The sequence below is a fragment of the Balaenoptera ricei genome, chromosome 4, assembly GCF_028023285.1.
Source record: "Balaenoptera ricei isolate mBalRic1 chromosome 4, mBalRic1.hap2, whole genome shotgun sequence".
NCBI lineage: Eukaryota > Metazoa > Chordata > Mammalia > Artiodactyla > Balaenopteridae > Balaenoptera > Balaenoptera ricei.
Genome location: NC_082642.1, coordinates 155,141,029 through 155,163,469, shown reverse-complemented (window position 1 = coordinate 155,163,469; position 22,441 = coordinate 155,141,029). Strand labels below are relative to the sequence as shown.

At 47.9% G+C, this 22,441-nt stretch overlaps 1 protein-coding gene across 2 annotated transcripts; it reads right to left on the bottom strand.

The window, feature by feature from the left end:
• Positions 1-1,899: 1,899 nt before the first annotated feature.
• Positions 1,900-20,127, bottom strand: ETS2 (ETS proto-oncogene 2, transcription factor). Of its 2 annotated transcripts, none has more exons than XM_059921560.1 (10): positions 19,861-20,127; positions 15,678-15,749; positions 12,578-12,689; positions 11,284-11,403; positions 10,760-10,966; positions 9,160-9,243; positions 7,912-8,136; positions 6,820-7,083; positions 5,011-5,129; positions 1,900-4,119 (listed from the first exon to the last, which is right to left on the bottom strand). In XM_059921560.1, the coding sequence occupies exons 2-10, from the start codon at positions 15,747-15,749 to the stop codon at positions 3,904-3,906; spliced, it is 1,419 nt and encodes a 472-aa protein (XP_059777543.1). In that variant the 5' UTR covers positions 19,861-20,127; the 3' UTR covers positions 1,900-3,903. The 2 variants fall into 2 exon arrangements, with proteins under 2 accessions (XP_059777543.1, XP_059777544.1); XM_059921561.1 differs by having other exon boundaries at positions 10,766-10,966; positions 19,861-20,126.
• Positions 20,128-22,441: the final 2,314 nt, after the last annotated feature.

The window sequence follows — 22,441 nt, the reverse complement described above, 5'->3', positions numbered from 1 at the left end:
TCAGAGGGATCCTCAAGGTCAAAATGATTTTTTATAATAATATTAAAACATTCACCTTTTTTACTGTGCTGACATTTGCACTGATGGTGCTTAAAGCTCCTGGAAACTTAGCACTAAACTGTACTAGCAATCACGATATTCTTCATCATGTACTTGCAGGAAAAAAATACTAGTTTCCTTTAAAAAATGTCCTTGATAAAGCAGTAAAAATTAAGTTTCTTAATAAGTGAAGACACATCTTTTTAGTTTCTGGGTAATAACATGGAAAAGTACACAGAAGGTCTGGTGCTACTGAGATAGATTGGTTGTCCTGGGAAACGCAGTTGTGGATTTGAGTTGCAAGCTAAACTAACCATTTCATTCATAAGCGCCATTTGTATTTGAAAGACCAACTGACAAATGATGTTTATTCAGACTTGGGTATTTGGCAGGTATTTCTGCAAAAGTAAATGAAATCAGTCTGTCACTTCCAAAAGAACAACTTTGAATATTTGTTGCTGATGATAAAATTTGAGCTTTCAAGTGAAAATTTGAATTTTTGAAAATTTGTATCTGCCACTGGGAGCTTGATAGCTTCTCAGGACTCTGAGAAGCTGGTGGTGCTCAGGACTCAGGTGAAACTGGTGGTGAGAACAACTAATGTGATCGTTTGATATCATATGTTGAAATGAGTCAACATTTTGAAGCAGTGTTTTCCAATGACTAATGCATGTTACAAAACCACACATGGGTAAAAGATCCATTCAAAGTGCAAGATGGACCAATGGAATTTACTGTAACCATAGGAAAGTTTATTGATACGGTTTCATATGCCAACTGGAATTTAAGAAACTACCATTTGTCAGTTTAGGTGTAGTATAAAGCAATATCCAGTTATGTAAAACTGCTATAAAACACACCTGCCTGTTCCAATTACAGATCCCTGTGATGCCTGATTTTCTTCAAAATGTATCACAACAGACTGATGCAGAAGCCAATATAGGAATCCAGCTCTTTCCCACTAAACCAGACATCAAAGAGATTTAAAAACATGTAAAATAGTGCTGTTCTCACTTTTTGGGAAAAAGTTATTTTTTATAAAAATATTAATATAGATGTAATTTCAAAAATGAATCATAGTTTTAAACTTGTTTTAATTTCTAATATGGTTAACATTGAGGACCAGTGGTGTGCTATTAAATGTTTAATAACCTGCTCCCTGAGAAGGGTTGGTGGGGGAAGCCCTGATTTGTAGCGTTTGCTGGTTTCAGTGGTGTAACTTACTCTCGTCCCAAACAAGTTTGAGCTACTAATACCTGGCTGATGCAAAGTTGGGGAGAGGCCCTCACCTTCAGCTCTGGCCAGCCCGTGGCAAGCCGGCTTCAGCACACCACTGATACAATCTACCTAAGTTTTTAGAATCCTCACTTATTTTGGAGAGTAGAAAGGAGGTCCAAGAATGAGCTTGAGAAGAGGTGTCCTAGGGACCACCAACCTCAACTATGATAAGTCATCTTGGCAACATCAGAACTCCAGGGGAGTCAAGGCTTCAGTTACAAAAGTCCTTGAACTTCAAACCCCAATGCTCTTATTAGAAATATCCTAAAATCTCTTCTGTTATCTCTGCCAAACCCCTGGCAAAGACTAGACCCCTGGATTTTTCTATTTTAATCTCTTCTTGAAAATTTTTCGCCTTAAGGAACACTTTTGGGGAATTCCTTCAGGAAGTGCTCACAGTTGGTTCCAGCTTGGTCCCAATTTACTAGGGGATGGGTGTGTGAAATCAGTTAAAGGGAGATGTAATTCTGAGGGACTGAGCAGGTGTGTGTCTGGCGGTTCTGAGCCCAGTATCCTGACTCCACCGCCTCCATGCCGGGGGGGTCGGTGGGGATGAAGAATGAGGACCCTTAAAAGGAGGAGTTTATATAAACAAAATACTTTATTATTTGAGAAAGAAAAGGCCAAATTACAAAACTTTTATACTCCTGCTCATTACCACGCCAAAGGTTTACCATGGATTTGATTTTCCATAACTATTGGGTTGAGCCACATACAACTGCCAACTTCGTAGATGAAACAGACAAACATTGGCAATTTCATGTGGTCAAACCCCATATAAAATGAGCCAATGGCTAAGATTTCTTTTTGGCAGCAAGATGTTCCCAGTCCCATGTCTGTTGATGTTATAAACAGATGTCTGAGAGATAAACAGGTCCTGCTTGAGAAAAACACTTGGGCGTAGTGATACTGGAATACAGTCTTGTGTGGGTACTGAGGCTGTGTGGTGCCCCTTCCAGCTCTGCTCTCCCCCGCTCGCCCTACCACCCAAGCCCCTGGTCTCATCGCATGGATGGACGATTCTTCTTTAGAGGTGTCACCAATGGTCCTAGTATCTCCTCATGCCGCTAGTGAAGGCTGTCCAACTTTGAAACCAACTTGACTTGATCATTTACAAAAGGCAGGAGGCACAGGCTGAACCAGGGATTCCTTTGAAACAACTACAAAAGTCTCCATCATGATCAAGATGTTTTCTTCACAGGAACAACCCCAATCCCTTCTCTTTCCCATCTTGTTGGCCCTCTTTTTGCCTCCGGGCATTCTGCGTCCAAGAAAATAAAACTGTGGACACTAAACAGAAAGGAGCAGCTTGGTATCCAGAAAGCCCAAGACTCGACAGGTAAACAAGATGGGGCAAATCAGGCTTTACTCACATTCAGGAGGTTTAATAAAGCTTCCCCTCCCCCTGCACCTTCAGCTCTGTACGTCAACTTTACATGGAGCTGAGATAAAAATAAAACTTTCTTTACAAATCACACTTTTTTCCAGTGAATTACTTTTGCAGTAAAAATAGCTGCTACATAAATCCCTCCTGATCTCTGAAAAGGAGTCGCATATTTCCAAAAATAGTATTCTTATTTTAATCAAACAGCATAATTTGGGGCACAGGAAGGAAATGGCTGGTCAAGGGGAGGTTAGTTGTTGGGGGAAAAACAGTTGAACTAAAAAATAAGTTTTGTATATAAACTGATTTAAAGGCATGCATAGAAATGGAAAACATATGCCATTTGTCAAGAAAAATACTGCTTTATAGCTTTTACATTACAATTACAGGAGAAGCAGAGAGGCCAGATGGGCCCCCAGATAATAACATTAAGTTTCTTATAAAAATTCCCAAATGTACAAAGTCCTTGCCATAGATAACCCAGACAAAACAAAACGGAAAAAACCAGGAATTAACCCTCTTAGACCTTATTCCTGTAGGTATATTAAATGTAAATAATACACACTTTACAACTTCTCTTAGTCTGCCCTGGCAGATTAAATGTTTGCAAAATGCCACCTGTGCTCCTGATAACTGGAATACATTGCAAAATGCCGTCTGCATTCTTATTTCACATACAGTTATATAATTATTTTAAATTACAATATACAATTTCTGTTAAATAGGTCTGTTAGGGGATTTTGATAACAATTATAAGGTTACAGTCATATATACAAACTAACTTCTGAAATGGCATGATTGTTTCCTTGCACTCTCTTCCCCCTCTGAACCAGAGACCTCTTTGGCATTGGCGTTTCCTGGTTGCAAAAGGCAAAAGAAAATTCAAAAGTGTGTGTCCACAACATGCTCGCTCCTTTGAGAAGACCCAACAGCCTGAACGATCCTGTCACGACGCAGCCCGCCCAGAGCCAGGACGGCTGCCCGGCGCTTCTTTCTGGGCCGTTCTAACGTAACAGCATCTTAAGTTGCGTGTTCCTGGCAGCAGGCGTTAGAAGCGAGAAACTGTGCTGCTTTCGGCGGAGAACCGCGGTACCAGATGAAATAAGGCCACTGCTTCTTGCAGACGTTCCCAGACGCATCGATCCTGCCTTTCAGGGTCCTTGGATGGGTCCCCACGGCCCCAGTTCCAGCCCCGGGCGGCCTCAGTCCTCCGTGTCCGGCTGGACGCCCAGGATGGCGTGCAGCTCCTCGGGCGTGAAGCCCAGCAAGTTCTGGAGGTCGCACACGAAGCGGTACACGTAGCGCTTCCCCGACGTCTTATGGATGATGTTCTTATCGTAATAATAGCGTAAACCCCGGCTCAGCTTCTCGTAGTTCATCTTGGGCTTGTTTTTCCGCTTTCCCCACCGGCGGGCCACCTGCGGGACGGATGGAAAAGAGTTCCATTCCATTTGGCAATTAAGAAAAAGTGCATCACTTTCCCAGCAATGATTCGGACGCATGCTCACTTGACCACTACGTAAGGACCACAGAGGTGTCATCTGCTTTTGTGCACATGCCAGGGCTCTGCATCCCCCGGCTGTTTCTCGGGGGATGGAGGGAGGTGCTGATGCGAGAGCGAGGTGACCCCACCCAAAGCTCCGTCTGCGGAGGCCTCTCACTCAGCAAAACCCCCAGGAGCCAAGGGTTCAGAAGCAGGGAGGTCCCGAGACAAGGGAAACGCTGTGTCCCACCCACCTCCCGGGTTTGAATTCTGACCACCACGTCCACAGCTGCTGAGTGGGATCAGGACCTCAGGACATTCTGCATCCCTCAGTGCTTCTGCTGCCCCAGGATACTGGGGAGGTGACAGACCGCACTCCACTGGTACCAGAGATCATGGGCTCCCCCCTTACACCGTCCTCGAGGGGCTGGTATCGGACCTGCCCTCGGCTTTCTCCTCCAGATGGGGCTGGAGCAGCCCCGCCAACCTCAGCTGAGGAGACGGCTCAGTCCGTCCAAGGGAAAAGGCAAATTTCCTAAAACACCTTCAGATGATCAGGCGAGAGCCTCAGTGGACAGCTTTCACCTTTTAACTAGATGACAGAGCAGGGCGGTGAAGCCTGCCTGGTGCTGGGTGCATAAACAGGGGACACTATAAGCTGTTCATCAGCGAAACAAGACTCCACATTTCCCGACAGTCAGGGACGCCTCCTGTGGAAGTGCTCTCATCTGTATACTGGTGACCCCAGAGAACTGGATCTGTGAACCCCAAGTGATGGAATCAGGTTTGAGAGCCTGGAGAGCAAGTTCCCAGGTTCTGGACGTACCTCATCGGGGTCAGCCAGCTTAAACTCCCATCCGTCCCCCGTCCAGCTGATGAAAGGCTGGCAGGATTTGTCGGACAGCAATTCTAGAAGAAACTGCCACAGCTGGATAGGTCCGCTTCCTGAGGGGATAGGGGGTGGGTTGTGTTTTTCTAGATTTGAAATACAGCATGGCTTTAGTCATCCTACTGAAACAAGGAGTGTGAGATCTGGCTCTGGACTGGGTGTTGAGGTGAAGGTGACTCTGGGTGCTGGTGAGAATCCTGGAGGGCTTCCTCCACGCCTCCTGCTCTTGAAAAAGGGGCCACTGGGCCCTTGATTGCTGGGGTTGGTCTTTTTGGAAAAAAAAAAAAAAAAATTCTGGGCCACCAACTCTTGGCATCAAAATTCCTCACCCTATTTAATTGTTTCTTATGTAATAACTTTCAAGGTTTATTTCTAGAAACACCCAGTGGCACAGGGGTGCGGGCGGTGGAAGGAGCCTTTCAACACAGGATGAGGCGTGTCATTCTCCGAATCCCATGCGTAGCTTTCTTGCCAGATGACAATGGGCAAACTGCTTAACCCAAGACTTGGTTGACTCAGAGGTCACTGGGGCATTTGGGGTTGTAGCCATGGCCTCACCGCCTCTATTTGATGAGGTATAATGCTTTGCAAAGTACTCTTCATATACCTTCTCATATACCTTCTCTTAGAACTGCCGCCACCTTGTGAAGTATCACTGTATCAGTATTTTAAAGATGAAGGATAAGATGGGCTCAGCGGCCGGGTGCCTTTCCCTGGATCACACGCTTATCCAAGCGCCGTTCCGCAAGGCACAGTGGCTATATTGTCGATAAGGCTGTGTGCCCTTTGTGACCACAGACTGCTATCTTCCTCTGAGCCCACTTCCCCACCTGTAAAATGGGTTAATACCACCCATGCTAGGCTGTCCTAGGGTCTACTGACCATAGGCTTAGTTAACCACACGGAGCTGGCAGGCAACGAATGGTAACTAATATTAAAATGAAAACCACCAACACCATGGCTGTTTACTTTCCTATCAGGCCCTGATGCCCATGTATGAAAGTTACAGTAGTTTCCACACTCTCTGAGTATTTTAACCCTTTTTCATGGCTATTTGTTTTCTATGACGGGAAAAAAATGGGTGCCTACGTATTCTTATTTTAACCTATTGGATTTTTTAAAGTAGGTATTTTTTTAAAATCCCCAATGGCTCCATATGTTCAAAATATGAAGAAAGAAAAAAAGCACATTTAAGAACACATGAAGCAACGAAAAAAATTTTCTGATATTTTCGCTAAAGTACTGGAAATATCTGGTTCTAAAAACAGCTTTAATATTTGTCCCCGGCCTAGAATAGCTCTTACCCAAACCTTCAAAATAAGATGGATTTGAGAAGCAAGAAAAGGTAAACAGTCCCCGGGTTACTGGAGGCTGGCTCTGCGGCCCCTCCCCCAGCCAGTTTACATTCTCTGAAATTCCAGGCGCGGCTGAGTCAGAGCTCCAGCCTCCACAGGCCCATGTCCCCTGCTGCTGCCCGGCTAGGCACTGGCTGGGCGCATCCCAGGTGAGGGAGCCGCCTGAAGATTCTCATCCACACCACGGAGCCCTGTGTCCACGGACATCCCTGCAAATTTGGCCTTTTCTGAATTCAGGGAGACAGCTCGCTTGGGTTCAGGATTACACCCCACGCATAAAACGTGGGGTGTCAACACAATGCGGTCCAGCGAGAAACGCCCTTGACAAACAGGGCGGGCGCGGGGCTGGGCGGGTGCAGGGGAGGGGACGGGGACCCGGGGTGGCACCCACCTGTGAAGCCGGCCAGCACGGCCGCAGGTATAACTGGTTTGCCCTGCTCCACCGGGTCGCTTCTCTCCTGGATGTAGTCCTTGAAGGACATGGTCGGCTTGCTGAGGCCGAGGGACTGGCTGCAGTCGTCCTCGAAGCTCTCGAAGGACGGTACCCGCTGCACGTCCAGCAGGGACGACTGGCTGTTCCAGGACTGCAGCAGTGACTCCGAGCTCTCGAAGCTGTCGGCGCCCGTCTCGGCGGAGTCGTGGTCTCCGGGCTTCCCTGGCAGAGACAACGACAGACTCTGACCCTCCAGGACAACGGAACGTCCGGTGCTACCACCCACGGAGGCGGCGTCATTGCCATCACCCCCTTTAAACGTTCGCCCTGCTGGTGCAGGATCACCCAGACTTTTCACGATGCCCTGAAACAGAGCTGCTTATTCCTTATGATACATAAGCTACACAGTCGCATCTTCTATCAACGGCAGGATGGAGGCATCAAATGTAGCTCCGAGCAGAGGGCTGACCAGCAAGGAAAAGGGCAGCAACGCGGATGGACCTCAGGCGCGCACAATGTGAGCAACAAACACAGAAGAAAACACAACTTGTATCAGGTTCAAGAATGGCAGAACTATGGCGATAAAAGTCAGGACGATGAGATCCTCTTGGGGTGGGGACGCTATTAACTGGGAGGGGCCGTGAGGGGGCCTTGTGGGGTGCTGGTACCCTCTCCACGTCAATCTGGGTGGCGGCCACGCAGGGGTGTATGTGGAAAAATCCAACCTGAGCTTCATGCACAGCACATACGCATCCCCGTACAAAGAGATCTGTCACCTTCCTACACTGCCTCCCCCAGTAGCCCACTGCGTGGACGATGCTGGCCACAGGAGCAAGGACTGTGTCATTTACCCGGCACCCCCAGTGCCCGGGACCCGAGGTACGTTAGGAGTAAGCTCGCCGAGCGCCACTGTTGGGACCGTGACCCAACGGACCAGTCCTTGACCTCCTCCACTGGCCGAACTCCGCATGTCTGAGCTCAGGTCACCGTGGCTCCGGGAATCAAACCGACAGCCCTGCTGAGAAGGGCGCTCGGAAGCCTGGATCTTACCAGAACTGCTGGAGAGCAGATTCAAGGTGCCGGCCGGGAAGTCCTGGCTGATGGAGCAGTAGTTGACGCTGACGGTGCTGAGCCGGGCCTTGGGAAACATCTGGAAGTCCTGCTCGGGACCGAGTGTGCTGGGCGCTGAGGATGCTGGGTACAGGCCATCCAGGAGGCCGCCTTTGGGGTAGTTCTGCGTTTGCATTCCATACAGCGCCTGCTCCGCGCCAAAACCTGCAACAGGACCACAGATGGCGGAGCCGTCAGGCGACATCAACGCGACGACCAGAGACCCTCCACACCTCAAAACGGAGGGCGTGCAGCTCTGCCCGCTCCAGCCCTCCCTCCCCAAAACCCCAGTGGCCGTGTGGGCTTGGGCGGGCAGGTTTTCTACTGTGTCCTCCCCTTCTCTAACTGTTCGTCTTCTCAGTCAGTGAGCCCTTTTCCAAAACGCCTGCAGCCCCTGCACCCCGGATGCAATGCCTCATGTGAATATTTCTACATCTCTTTGTTTTTCAAGTGCTTCCATGTGAGCCTTGGGACAACGGGGTCACTGGATCTTTCAGCTTCTGAGGAAACTAAGGCTCAGACAGATGAAGTGATCTGCCGTCCAGCCAGTAACCCATAAGGGAGTATCTCCAGTTGCCCTGCCCACTCTGGCTGGGGGACCACCAAAACCTACACTCGCCAGTGTCAACCACCAGGAGGAGGGACAGAATTCCATGACACCTATTTAAACCCCAAAGCTCAGAGCACATTTAGTATTGCTGTCCACACACTTCCTGGGCCTGCCACCTTTGTTTGTTACACTAATCTGACCACAGCAATTGGCTCACTCCATTCTGCCCCTCGAGCTATAAATTGCCAATTTATAGCCCTGGCCAAAGCAAAGATAACATAAGTCACTGATGTGATGTTAAATTTTCTAGTAGCCACACTGAAAAACTAAAAAGACACTGGCGAAATGAATTTGAATATTTTACTTGACCTAAGAGAGCCATTATCATTTCAATATGTAATCAGAATTTTTAAAATTATTCAGGAGATATTGACATTCTCTGTTCAATCCTAAGACTTTCAGATGGGACGGGTGTGCGTTATATTCTCACCACACATCTCAATGTGGACCAGCCGCACTTCTGGATTTGTGAATGTGTGCGATCACCGTATGGGACAGTGCAGGTTCTGCCTTCGAACCTTCCGTGAACCTAACGGGAAGACTCAGAAGCTCTTAAGGGCAGAATCAATTGCACTGACCTAACGAATTGCTATTAATCCAATGAGGAACTGAGTTGAGGTGTGAATTTTCTTCATACTGATCTTCTGTCTTTTCTTGGTTTTCTGAAAAATAGACAGAGGAGACATAAGATTACAAATTGAGAGGTTTAAACTACACACACAAAAAAGTTCCTTTCTGAATTACTGTTCTATGGTTATTTCAGCATAACAAAATGCATTTTAGCACTTCCCACTTAATCCGACGGTGTTCCATGTCATCACATTGTTTAAAAGCACTAGAGACAGAAATGCATTTTTCTAATAACTAGAATAAGTCTTCTAAACTCCTCAGTGCTGTCATTGGCAAAGTTAAATTTTCTAGTATACAATTTGAGAGATCTAGATGGTGTATTGAATTCATCTATGTAGTCGGCAAAGGGTTAAATGTTTACAAAGTACCCCCTGTACCAGGGGCTGGAATACAGCAGATTAGTAACATGGACACAGTTCCTGCCCTGGTGAAGCTTCTGACCCACTGCCTCAAACCCTGAGGTGTGTCCAGAGGTGGTGAGCGCTACAGAAAGAGAGGTCCAAGCAGCGTTATGGGCATCCGAACGGCGACACACACGCCCAGGAACTTACAGGGAAAAGGTTAGCATTCCCTGTACGTGCTTACGTCCTACCAACACGCAACCACATGCACACCCACAAATCCAGACCCACACAGACTCACACAGCGAGAAATGGCAAAACAGGTCTAACTGGCCAGCAAATGGATTCACCAGAAACTTGTCAGACCAGACGTGTCCAAGTTCAGGGAAAATTTGAGGGTCTTTAAGTTTCCCTGGCCCTCAGAAGCCATATCTAAGAAGAGCTGGCGGGCGACCCTGAGATCTTTTTAAGATTCTGAGTCTGTAACAGACGTTGAAACTCAGAGTTTAAAATCAATTAAATGAGGAATACTTCCCTGAACTCTTCTAATGGGCTTATTTTCTTACATTTTTAACTTGAAGGATTCCCTCACTATACCGTTTCTCCTTTGTAACTCAATATATTTTTAACATTGGTGTCAATGCTCTTTTTAGGTCTAAATCAAGACTTTCTATATAAGAGCTCTTTTGCTCAAAGGCCAGTTCCCGTATAATATGTCAGTGTGTAAATATGTATCAATTACTTCTACACTGGTTTATAAACATAAAACAAAAAAATTCTCTGTTGGATTCCATTTGGTCTTAGGAAATGTTACTATAAAATTCCCAGTTTATCTGAACAAAGGCTCACTTTCGCCGAGGCTGACTTATTTCCTAAGGCTCTGTAAAGTGAGCCCCAAACACGGGCCTTCTTGCTGTCCCCTCACCTGAGCCACACGTATGCCTCCAACTCCAACTCATGACGTCTGGCGACACTGAACACCTTGGTGACTAAGGCTCCTGCCTTGTGGCCAATGCTCCCCACACACGTACTTAAGTGGAGTCAAAATCCATAAATCACCGCCACGTAGCTGACTCACGCCAGTGGCATTTTCAGACAATCTGCCCTACATCACTGAAATGCCAGCCCTACGGTTGGCAAGCATGACCCCCCCCCCCATCACTCTTCCCTGCTACGCTCACCCCGCCCCGGGAACCCAGTTGCTCACCGGTACCTTTGATCATCTGCTCCAGGTGTTCCCAGAGAATGTCACCCACAAAGTCAGGCGCCAGCTCCAGAAAGCGCTCCTTGCCAAGGTTACACAACACCTGGCCGGTCATGCCAAACCTCTGGAGGTTGACGTCCACCAGACTGAACTCGTTGGTGGCCCAGAGAAGCCACTGGCACACCTGTTGCTCAGTCCACAGCCAGGGATCTACAGGGGAGGGAAGAAAAGGAGGCAGTAAGGCCAGAAGCACTCCTGATTTACCCACAGAGCCCAGACGGGCACCAGAGTCCAAGGAAATGAACGAGACACCCAGGAAGATGTTGAGGCACTGACAGCAGTGCTGGATGAAGTGTTCATTTGGTTGGATTTTGAAATAAAAACTGGCTCAGCTTAATGACAGCTCTGTCCCTCTTTTCAATACGCCCTAAACAAACGCTTGAAATTAAGTCATCTCAAGCTATGGCAGCCTGATGGCTCTGTCTAGTACAGCGCAGGCGCAGAAAGCTCCAGGAAGGAGCGCTTACTCTTCGGGATGCCAAGGCGGCGCTGCTCCTTTTTGAAGCCACTGAAGGTAGCTTTTAAGGCTTGACTCATCACAGCCTTGCTGCATGGGGTCAACAGAGGCAACTCACAGTTGGTCGAGTCTGGAAAAGAAACCCCACGGGGATGTTAGGAGTTCAAGCTGGCAGCAACACAGGGAGAATTGAGGGGGGGAAGTCTTAGCTTCTAGGGAAGAACAATTCTGATCTCAAATCTTCCGCATCATTCCTTAGATGAGTGTAAATATTAACAAAAACTGGTTTTTTTTGACTGCAATTGAGAAAATATTATACATCTCATAACTACACTTATTTAAAAAAATCTAAAATAAAACCCGAGTTTGATTTTTTGCCAAACTTCATAGAATAGTGATGCCTAGATAACATTTCTATTTAAGGCTATTCTTACATTTTTGACAATGGAAGAAGTTGCAAGGTTTTTGTCCAAAAGCCTTAAGGGGTTGTAAATGGCTAATTTGGAAGCGACTTCCATTAAACTAAGCGGCAGCAAAGGAACATCAGATGTAACAGGAACACACAGCACTTAGCACCCGTGACGTCAATTTTTATTGAAACACAGCCTTCTCTGGATTCCCTCAGCAATTTCAAGAATGATAAATGACCGTCACGTGATGGCACGCTTACGCAAGCATGTGTGTTTTAATTAATTTTCTGGGCTGTATTTTCTAGCACCTACTTCATATGACAAAGTAATTTCTGGAATGTTTCCAACTAATAACTCTATCACAGTAATCTCAGAGGCATTACTTGACGTGCTATTCCCTTAAAAAGAATAAACAATGACGTTAAGAACTACAGAAGCAAACGCAGATGGGTAAAGATGAGCAGGAATAATTTGTTGCCCCAAAACTCGGGGTAGGGGAGGAAGATCCAGCTAAGGATGCGAACCCGGGATGAAAAGTTGGGGTGCATTTTCATGTCTACTGGACTGCTTCACAGAGGGGACTGGGAGATGGGGCCCGGGCTGGCTGCAGCGTTGAAATATCCTAAAGAGAAGCTGGGGCGTCGGGGGGGAGACCCCCTGTGGTTTGCTCCCAGCAGGGCACCCACCCTCCCTGGGGTGTGTCTGGCAAGTGAGGACTTCCGAGTCACCAAGCGCATAAAAAAGGAAAACTGTCTTCTCTCAGATCTGAGCCTCTACCGGACTTTTCATACAGAGATTCAAGATACCAACATTCGTCACTTATGAATTATAATCTATGAACTGAACTACTTAGGGACGTCACGCGCAACTTGTCAAGTCTGAGTAACAAATTACCATGAGAAATTGAATCCAAGCCCGTTGGCACTTCCTGGAGTGTTTGCTCTTCATTTAGGGAGGGGAAAACAGCGAGCAGGGAGCCATCAAAGGTGTCAAAGGCAGGCTGGCGCTGCAAAGGCAGAGGGAGAGAAAACGGAAACGTGACATTTAAGCTTATTTAATGACCTATTTTCAAAGTGGTCCGTGGGCAGCCTCACGGATGCTCCCTGATTAAGCCGCCAGTCATAAAGCCACGCATGGAATCAACCAGCCAGTACTCTGAGTAGACTTCTGACAGGGTCAAGGTGACCAGAAGGATTCTATTTTACCCTGGATCACTTACAGGCATACCTTGGAGATACTGCAGGTGTGGTTCCAGACCATCAAAATAAAGCGAATATTGCAGGAAAGCGAGTCACACACATTTTTTCGTTTCCCAATATGTGTAAAAGTTACGTTTACACTATTAATTGTGCAATAGCATTATGTCTAAAAACTAGGCATACCTTAATTAAAAAATACTTTATTGCTAAAAAATGCTAACCATCATCTAAGCCTTCAGAGAGCTGTAATCATTTCGCTGGTGGAGGGTTTGAAATATTTCGAGGATTACCAAAATGTGACACAGAGACACGAAGAGAGCAAATGCTGTTGGAAGGATGGTGCCGATAAACTTACGATGCAGGGTTGGCACAAACCTTCAATTTGTAAAAAGCCCAGTAAAGCGAAGTACAACACAACAAGGTCTGCCTGTCATCAACCACAGAGCTAGAATGACTGGGAATTTATTTTTAATGGCCTAACCAATTTAAATGAATAAATTAAGTAAACAAACCTAAAACCAAGAGAATCTTAGAACAGTGCCTAGAGGGACTCAGAGACCACTGCGGTCCAAACACCTGGGCCCTCTAAGCTACTTGGGAGAGATGCTTAGGCTGTGTGTATAAGAAAAACGACTTGGTTCACTGCAGTTAAAATGAAAGGCGAGTGATTTAACGAAAATGAAAAATCAAACAACAAAATACATTACTTTTTCTGTTGAAGCATTTATTCTGAAATGTTTACCATGAAACACTGCAACTGAAACTACACGTCTTTCCTCATCTATTCCAACCGTTCAGAAAATAATAATACATATGAGAACATTCCTTAAGACTTAATTTTGTAAAAGTTTAGTGTATTGAAAAGGACACCCCTCCCCCATCATCTATTAAGGGGAAAGATTTCTAAATGAAATAGGTTTAAAGTTAAACTACCTATAATTTAGGGGAAAGAGGGGGAGAAATACACAGAGAAAGATAAGCCTGGAGCTGTGAGGATTTCTAATAATCTCATCTAACATTTACAAATGGAATAGGCTTTAATGTAAGACTCACTGGGACTTCCCTGGTGGTCCAGTGGTTAAGACTGCACTTCCACTGCAGGGGGCACAGGTTCGATCCCTGGTTGAGAACTAAGACCCCTCATGCTGCATGGCACGGTCAAAAAAAGGAAAAAAGACTCATTTATGAGTAACACATGTAACAGATAAAGGCTTGATTCATCATTGCCTAACTTGTTGAAGAAAAAAGTGAAGAAAGGTTATATTTTTCCAACATAAGCTGGAAATCCCATGTCATGTGCAATGCAATGATCCATCTGTTGAGTCATCAATTAAAAAATGTGTAACACATTTACAAATCAGTTTGTGTGCTTTCTTTTTAGAAATGCAGAACAATGAATGACGCATTACATAAGAAGTAGGAGCTCAACCCAATGATGTCCCAATGATGTTGGAGCCCAGCCCCCCAAAACCCAAAGCAAGGATGTCCAATTGCCCAAAACCCACGGGGGAAAGACCAATCCTGCGAGTGTGAAATACGCATCTCGGCTTATGAACTACCTTACAGCAGTGCCAATTTTGGTGAAGTAGTCAATAGATTTTAAAAATTCCCACTAGCATTGCCCAGGTGACTAAGAAACGCCTGCCCTTTCCTGACTGTTCTTTTTTTTAAAACCAGGAAGCCAAAAGACAAGACAAATTCCTGCTGCGTATTTCAACACATCAAATTTCAGCAATGACAGTTTCTTCTCCAAGCCCAGAGGTCGCACGCACAGGCATCGTCAAACTCTTCTAGTTTATAGGAGAAGTCTTCTCTCTAGAGGGGTCGTTTCAAACTTAATACCATAATTTCTTGTATGGTTTCTGCCATGCCAACAACTGAAAACGTCTGACCAAAATGAACAGAAAAAAGAAAACCTCGCTGACTTGACGTCTGATAAATTTCATGACACTCTAGAAAGGCCTGTGCCAATTTTTGCCTCTTGGGGCTCTATCAGACCGATAACCTCACGCTGATCTACTGAGAAAAATGTAACATGCCAGAGACACATTATCATACAAAACACCAAGCTAGGAGGAGGCCAATTTAAAATCGCTGTTTCTGAGACATGTTTACTACTCAACACTAAAAAAACCCCCATCAAATCTCATTGTCACATTTGTAGAAGGTAAATGGGAAATTATCAGTTTGTGCTGCTAAAGAATGTTCCCCAAAGGGATTGAGACAGAAACTACACAGAATGTTTATTACGCAGCTGAGAAGTCTCTTTCATCTTTAATCTGTCCTTTGGTTTATATAAACAGGCGCAGTTGTGCCTGGAAGGACAGACTGCCTGCATCCCGCTGGGCACTGACCCTTCTGATGGGAGCAGTTGGGCCCGCCTGCCTCTTCTAAGCTCTTTCATTTCAGTTCTTAAACAGCTTTTCTGTCACCCAAGAAAACTCCTGGGGGGACAGAACAGATAGCTCCCCCAGCTCTGTTCTCTGGAGAATTCATAGGATTTTTCACCTGGTAGGAGCCTCCGAAAGAAACTACAAAGGCCTCACCATCTACAAATTAAATGGTTTCACATCTTGGAGGACAAATCGAACAAGCACCAGGACACCCATTTTGCAGACTAGAAAACGGAGACCCAGAGAGATTAAGCAAACAGTCCAGAGTCACACAGCCAGTTAATTAAAAAGCTAGGGCTAGAACCGGTCTTCTGGGACCCAACCCACTGTTTTTTCTCCTAGAGATTGAGTTTTCCAATTTTTTTTTTTTTTTTAAGTTTTAGTTAAAACTTGTTCACTCACCTTGAGTGTCCCTCTGTAACTGCTGGACACAGGGGCCACCTGGTCCATGTTCTTGATGCCAAAATCATTCATCTTAAAAAAAAAAAAGAAAAGAAATGAAGAAAGTCAAAGAGGCAACAAATCAAGTCCATTTTTAAGAAGTCTGCATGGGCGCATCCACACCTAATTCTGGCACAGTTGGTCCAAGTTCTCCAGCCCTAACAGGTCATTCAAAACTGAATGCCAGGAATTCTTCTCACAAGCGGCATGCTACTTAAGTAATTAAACAATAATGCTGATTCTCCGCTGAATTCTATTTAGATTTGAGGCATACGGATAAAGTTGCCTTCTGGCTGGCTGGGTGAGCTGGGCTGGGGGCCTGGGTCCTTCCAGGACAGGAGTGGGAGAGTCTGCTTTCCGCCGTCAATTCCAAGGTCACCTCGGGGAGTGGGCCTGGGGGGCCTGCCGGGCAGGCCGAGGGCTATCTCCCATACGCAAGGGCGACAGTCAGCTCAACCTGGGAGCTCCAGGGCAAGCGCAGGGATGACGTGCCACTGCAGCTCCCAGACAGATCCAGATCCAGGAAAGCCTGCTGGGAGACCCTCCTGGGAGGCCCCCTCCCCTCTCCAAGCTGTGAGGAAGCACAGGCCCAGGAAGCAGATAAAAAGGAGAACCAGGGCTGGAGCTCAAACCCTCTTGGCGTTGTCTAGATCCTCCTGCGTTGAATACACAAGCTCAAAATACGTCTGCTTGGCGTGTTGCTCAGCTGTGCATTTCTTCAAGAGGAAGTAATTCTGATCACGGATCTGCCTTACTTGCTTGGTCTGGGCTTATCCTGGACCTGCACTGACCAACGTGGCGGCCACCAGCCATGCGGGGCTCCTGAGCGCTTGGCACTGGGCTAGGGCGAACTCCGTCCGATGTGCTCAGCATGCAAAACACACTCTCAATTTCAAAGATTTCGTAGCGAAAAGTAAAGTATCTCGGTACTAATTTTGTATTTACTGCATGTTTATGTAATATTTTGAATGTGCGAGGTTAATTGAAATACATGGAAATTAATTTCACCATATTTACCGTGGCTATTAGGAAACTTAGAGCTACATGGGTGACTGGCATTTGGACAGTTCCATATGTGACCTGTGATTGCTGTAATCAACTGAAAACTTATTTGGGGCCCTAAAATGTAATTGTTTGGCGGGGTAAGTTAAACATTAATAAGTGAGAAAGGTACTTAGATAATCCTGCCCTAGTGTTAGATTAAAAAAACAGAGCAACTAAAGCTGATTTTCAAATAACCTGGGAATCCCCTATGACAGTAACCCACCCTTCCTGCTTCATGGCCTTGAAGTGGAGGTCTAGAAGGAAGCTCTATGGGGTACCTCTAACTGCCCACCCTGCGGTCTCCACTGAGCACTCCTACCTGTTACAACTGAGAACCTTGAGTAATTAAAACATTGCGCAATGGATAGACTCACTGGCGGAGGCAAACAGCTTATTTTCCTGTAACTACTTAATTCGAGTTTGTACTTTCTTGTTTTCTCTTTATAGTCAACGTTATGGCTAAACAGACCTCCCAACAACTCAGCACACAGACACACACCCCCTTGGCTAGAAAGGCAGTATGGGAGGAGAGTCCCAGCCACCAGGGAGGCCAGAGGCACTGGACAGGCCTGTAAAAACCCTCAGAGTGCGGGTAATTATATTGGGGGCCAGTGGAGGCACGAAAGCTTTGACAGTAAATCATAGTTGGGAGTGGAGGGGTGGGAGTAGGGGTTTGGAGGGGAGGAGTTGTCCTGGATCAAAAGTGACTCGCGCGTTTGCTCAGAATCTCCACTTGGTGGATCCTGTCATCCACAGGCACTCAAGAATCAATACTCATTACTGATGATCACTGCCCTGGTAGAACCCACCTTGCTAAGGGCTAAGCCTGAGCTGGGGCACCACACCTTCCCTCCTCACTCAACTGTCTGACACCCCTGAGAGGCAGATGTTATACCATCTTACAGTGAGGCAACAGAGACCTCGGGATCTTGCCCAGGATCACACAGCTACTGCGGGGGCATCTAAGGGGCACAGGGTAGACCAAACCCCCGGGGAGTATGGCCCTACCTCCTGAGCTCCTCCAGGAGCCAGGATCACCCGAATGATGAGGCGTGTGCCCTCCTCCCAGCACATCAATAAAGAGCAGAGATGGCACACAGATATCATTAGACTAGGCCCCTGCTCGAGACGCTTCATGACGTGAAATGTTCCTTAAGGTAGAGCTTTATGCCACTGACCTGGATGAACTAAGTCCTGTCACCTGTTGATTACATCAGCAAGCCTCAAACAGGAGACCAAAATGAAAGCACACCTTGGGTGTTGTCAGTTACCCATCTTCTTCGCCTGGTTTGCAGACTTTATTCCACATTCTTCAGCTTCACGGAGATGGACAGAGAATAGATGTGGAAGGCAATGGAGAAGCCTCGCCTGGTTTTTGTGTACAAATACCAGGAGGAGAGGCGGTCTACCACTCCCACATAAAGAGCTGTAATGACTAGCTATGGAATAGAATTCTTCTGTTGTCCGGCTTTTAATTTGTTTTGTAAAAACCATGTAGAATCAAAATGCTCTACCAATGGTTTCTGACAAACACATAGCTAATCAAATTTAAGTTCCCTTATTTTACTCGACACAGCTTGTGAAGGTGGCAGACAGGCCAAGTTTCTCCACCTAAGTCAATTTCACATTTAGATCTTTTTGGTGTTGCCCTATTGATCGATGCTTTTGAACAACAAAAAAAAAGGGAAAATGGCAGAAGTGGAAGGGCTGAGAATGGTTAAATTTTAAAACAAGCAGAACTTGCCGGACAACAGTACCCTTATGGGAACAAGTGATCGCTTATGTGAGATTAGAGCACAGGTTTGCATTTAGGTAACTTTAAAAAAAGCAAGAATAAAGAAAAACAAAAACAAACCTGAAACGCACTTTTGAAGATTGGTTTGCTTTTTCCTTTGAAAGTTATCAATTTAGAGAGAGGAATGACTAATCCCAGAAATGAGTGTTTGACTATTTCCCTGCAGGACTCAGAGCGCTAGCGTTTACTATATTGTGATATTATTCAGAATTTTAATAAACCTTAACTTAGAGATTTCTCTCTCTGATTGGTGGTGATGTGGGCAAGCAGACAGCGCACAGCCGCTTCCACTGTACAGAACAAACATAATCTCTTACGGGTAAATTAAAATAAATTACCCCTATCTCCAAAGGGGACTGCTCACTTCTTTACTTTCTAAATCAGTAGAAGCAGGTCAACTACTATTTTCGGATACCCTAAAATTGAATACAGGCCAATATAAAAGTCTCATGTGCTAAAAAAAAAAAAGCCATACACGCTCAAACGCTGTTACCCCTTCATCCAAAATGCTCTAAAAACGGGAAAATAAAGTCAGCCTTGTGCACCCACATCTCCATTTCCGACAGGCTCCCCATGTTCGCCTCGTAGGACCGAGGGGCCCGGATCCAGAGGTCCTGGGGCGCCCGTGGGGGTCCCACTGGAGCCGCAGGCCCCTCCCTCGCCCGCCGCCCCGGCCGGGCCCGGGACCTGGCCGCGCAGGTGACCGGGGGATTGGGATCGGCGCGTTTTCGGGAAGCCGCAGCCTCCCAGGTGTTTCAGGCGCCCGGCACCCCAGATCTTCCCGGGCCCGGCGTCCTCCCGTAAGTCACCCGCAAACCCGGGCGCGCCGGGGCCCCTCGGACACCTTCTCCAGCGTCCCCCACCCCTTCGCGAAATCAGGTCCGCCGGGCGCCCACTGGCAGAAGCCCCCCTACCACGCCCGCGTTTCCTTTTAAAACAAAAGCAAGTGAAACAAGCCGGCGCGCCCCGCCCGCCCCTGCCACCTCGACGACCCCGGGGCCGCGGCCCAAGTTCGCAGGCTGCTCCGCCCGTCACCGCCGGGCCCACTCCGAGCTCGGCCCGCCGCCCCAAAAGCCACTCGGCCCCAGGAACACGAGCCCCGAGCGGACCGGATCCCAGACGCGCGACCCCCGAATGCTACGGATAGCCGCCACCCCGCCTGGACCCCGGCTGCGCCCCGGGATCCGGACCTCGGCGCCACCCACGTCCCCCGCCCGGTTCCTGGGTCCCCCGATAGAGGATCCGGCGCCGGAGGACGCTCCCCGCCGGACCCCGGCCGCCCGCCCGGCCCGATCCCGCTCTTACCGCGCCTCTTCGGGCAGGGCCGCCGGCGGTTCGGGGCCCGGGGTCCTCGGTGCGCACCGACTGGGGCGCGGGCGCGGCCGCGGGCGCGCGGGGGGGGATGTCCGGGAGGCCGGGACGGGCGGGGGGCGGCGGGCGGCGGGCTGCTGGCGGGCGGGCTCCGGGCGCTCGGGGCTGGGGCTACACCGCGCTCCGCGCAGCCGCTGGAGGAAGTAACCGGCTGCTCTCCTCCGCCGCGCGCTCTTCAGGAGCCGGGGGAGAAGGGAGGAGGGAGGAGGGAGGGGAGACGGCAGCGAGGAGGGGAGGAGGGGCTGAGGGGGAGGGGAAAAAGGAGGGAGGGGAGGGGAGGAGTGGAGGAGAGACTGCAGAGGGCGGGTGGAGGGGAGGGGAGGAGAGAGAGGAGGGGTGGGAAGCGGAGGGGAGGGCAGCGGGGGGGAGGGGGGAGGAGAAGAGCAGGGGGCGGAGCCGGACCTTTCAGGCGGGACCTCGCTCGGCGCCCGATGTCACTCTGCTGTCCCTCGCCTGCTGTTCCAGGGCCGCTCTGGGCCGGGGACTCCGCGGCCTGGCGCCCCGTGCCCTGTGTGTCCCGGGAGCTCAGGAGGAGAGTCTTTCTTTGGTTTCTTCCCCGGGTCCGGAGGCTTTAACCCCAAACGCGCCCTGGCAGGACTGGAGTAGTGCTGGTGCCACCGAGTGGCCGCAGGGCTTGGGGTCATGAGGGATTCATTCTGGCCCCATTCTTGGACCTCCTCGTGGACTTACGATTTCTGATCATTTTTATTTCTGATCATTCTGTCATGCTGACGCTGAGATGATAAAGATGCAAAATGGGCCCTTTTATGGATCACGGAGTCGCCCTGCTCCGAGAAGCCCCATTCCTACAGCCTCCGTGTGAGTGGCACCCCCTAGAGTTGAGCGGTGCCTTAGTAGTAACCAGCCTTGACTGAGCTTCCCTGGGCTAATCCTCATGATAATTCTCCAAGGCATTATTGTCCCCACTTTAAATATGAGGGAGTTAGTTGACCCTCAGGGTAAATAACTTGCCAAGTCATAAGACATACAAATGGGAAATTCAGGGTTGAAACTCCAGTTTATCTGACTTCTAACTATGATCAAAACCATCACCCATACCTCCCATTTCCATTTTTTTTTATTTATTTATTTATTTATTTATTTATTTATTTATTTATTTTTGGCTGTGTTGGGTCTTCGGTTCGTGCGAGGGCTTTCTCCAGTTGCGGCAAGCGGGGGCCACTCTTCATCGCGGTGCGGGGACCGCTCTTCATCGCGGTGCGCGGGCCTTTCACTATCGCGGCCCCTCCCGTTGCGGGGCACAGGCTCCAGACGCGCAGGCTCAGCAGTTGTGGCTCACGGGCCCAGCCACTCCGTGGCATGTGGGATCTTCCCAGACCAGGGCTCGAACCCGTGTCCCCTGCATTAGCAGGCAGATTCTCAACCACTGCGCCACCAGGGAAGCCCCCATTTCCATTTTTAGCAGGAAATATTCAATGCTTGAGTCCCTGGCTAGAAACGTGCACATTTCCTATTCAGATTCCGGTCAGATTCTCAATATTTTGGAGGAATATTTAGATTCCTAAAAGTGGTTATTAAATGAAATAGCTCAGCTTAGGCAAGGCCAGGGGCTGAAATTTGGTGCATCTCAGGGACTGCAGTGCTGAGAAGGGAGAGAGGAAAGGCCTCACTTCTCTGTTACCAAGGTTCCTGGTTTCCATGGCAACCCTAAACCAGGAGTTATCCAGATAATTGAGATACTATTGCACCTTAATGTTTCCAGGTACCTGAGGGTCTCCAGGTATCACCATTGCATGGGTCAGAGGCAGGGTCTACACGGCTCAAACAACCAGATGCTGAGAAGATTGATATTTCCAGCAGATGGAACTGATTCTGATGGTTTCTCCATGTACATTCAGGCCTGGAACAGAAATCACAGATAGGTCAAGAAGGAGTTTCATAAATGGGATACAGATCCATAGTAAGTTACCATGGAGACATAAAGAGTATGTTTTTTTTTTTTTTTTTTAACTGTAGCAGAAAATACTGACTCATCTGGGCTGCAGTTTCAGCTAATACAGGGTCTTTTCCCCCAGGCTACTGAAAACATCTGAGAAGCTTGGTACAGACAGCCATTAGGTCAAGTTCAGTTGCCCGGAGTGGGGCTGCCTTGTCCATAGGACCTGTTCCCGTGCCCGTGGGTTTCCGGTGCTAGGTGATCAGGGGCTCCCTGAGTCCCTGAGGTCCATTGACTCTTTGGGAAGACATCTTTCCTCCTTGAGGGGCTGGTCAGGGGGAGGGGCGTTTCCAACACATCTGAGCAGAAAGATGTCAAAAGATGCCGCATTGGAGTCTGGAGACAGTCCGTTCCTGGCAACCAACTTTTCCTCTGCTCTAACTGGCTAAACCTTGGGCCAGTTCTCGCCTCTATAGAAGCAAGGGTGATTATGGCACCTATGTCATCAGGCTGTGATGGGCATTCGACACAGAACCAAATTTGTAAAGAATTTGTTCAGCACATGGTAGAAAGAGGTTCAAAATGATATAGGTATTAAGTGTCTTTTTCCAAGCTCCC

Excerpts from the sequence above, each read along its gene's own strand:
- ETS2 (XM_059921560.1), bottom strand. The coding sequence starts at position 15,749 with ATGAATGATTTTGGCATCAAGAACATGGACCAGGTGGCCCCTGTGTCC. Across the intron at positions 10,967-11,283 it reads CCGCCTTGGCATCCCGAAGA|ATCCCTGGCTGTGGACTGAG; the intron begins GTAAGCGCTCCT and ends CCTCCCCTGTAG. Across the intron at positions 9,244-10,759 it reads GCAGATGATCAAAGGTACCG|AAAACCAAGAAAAGACAGAA; the intron begins GTGAGCAACTGG and ends TCTATTTTTCAG.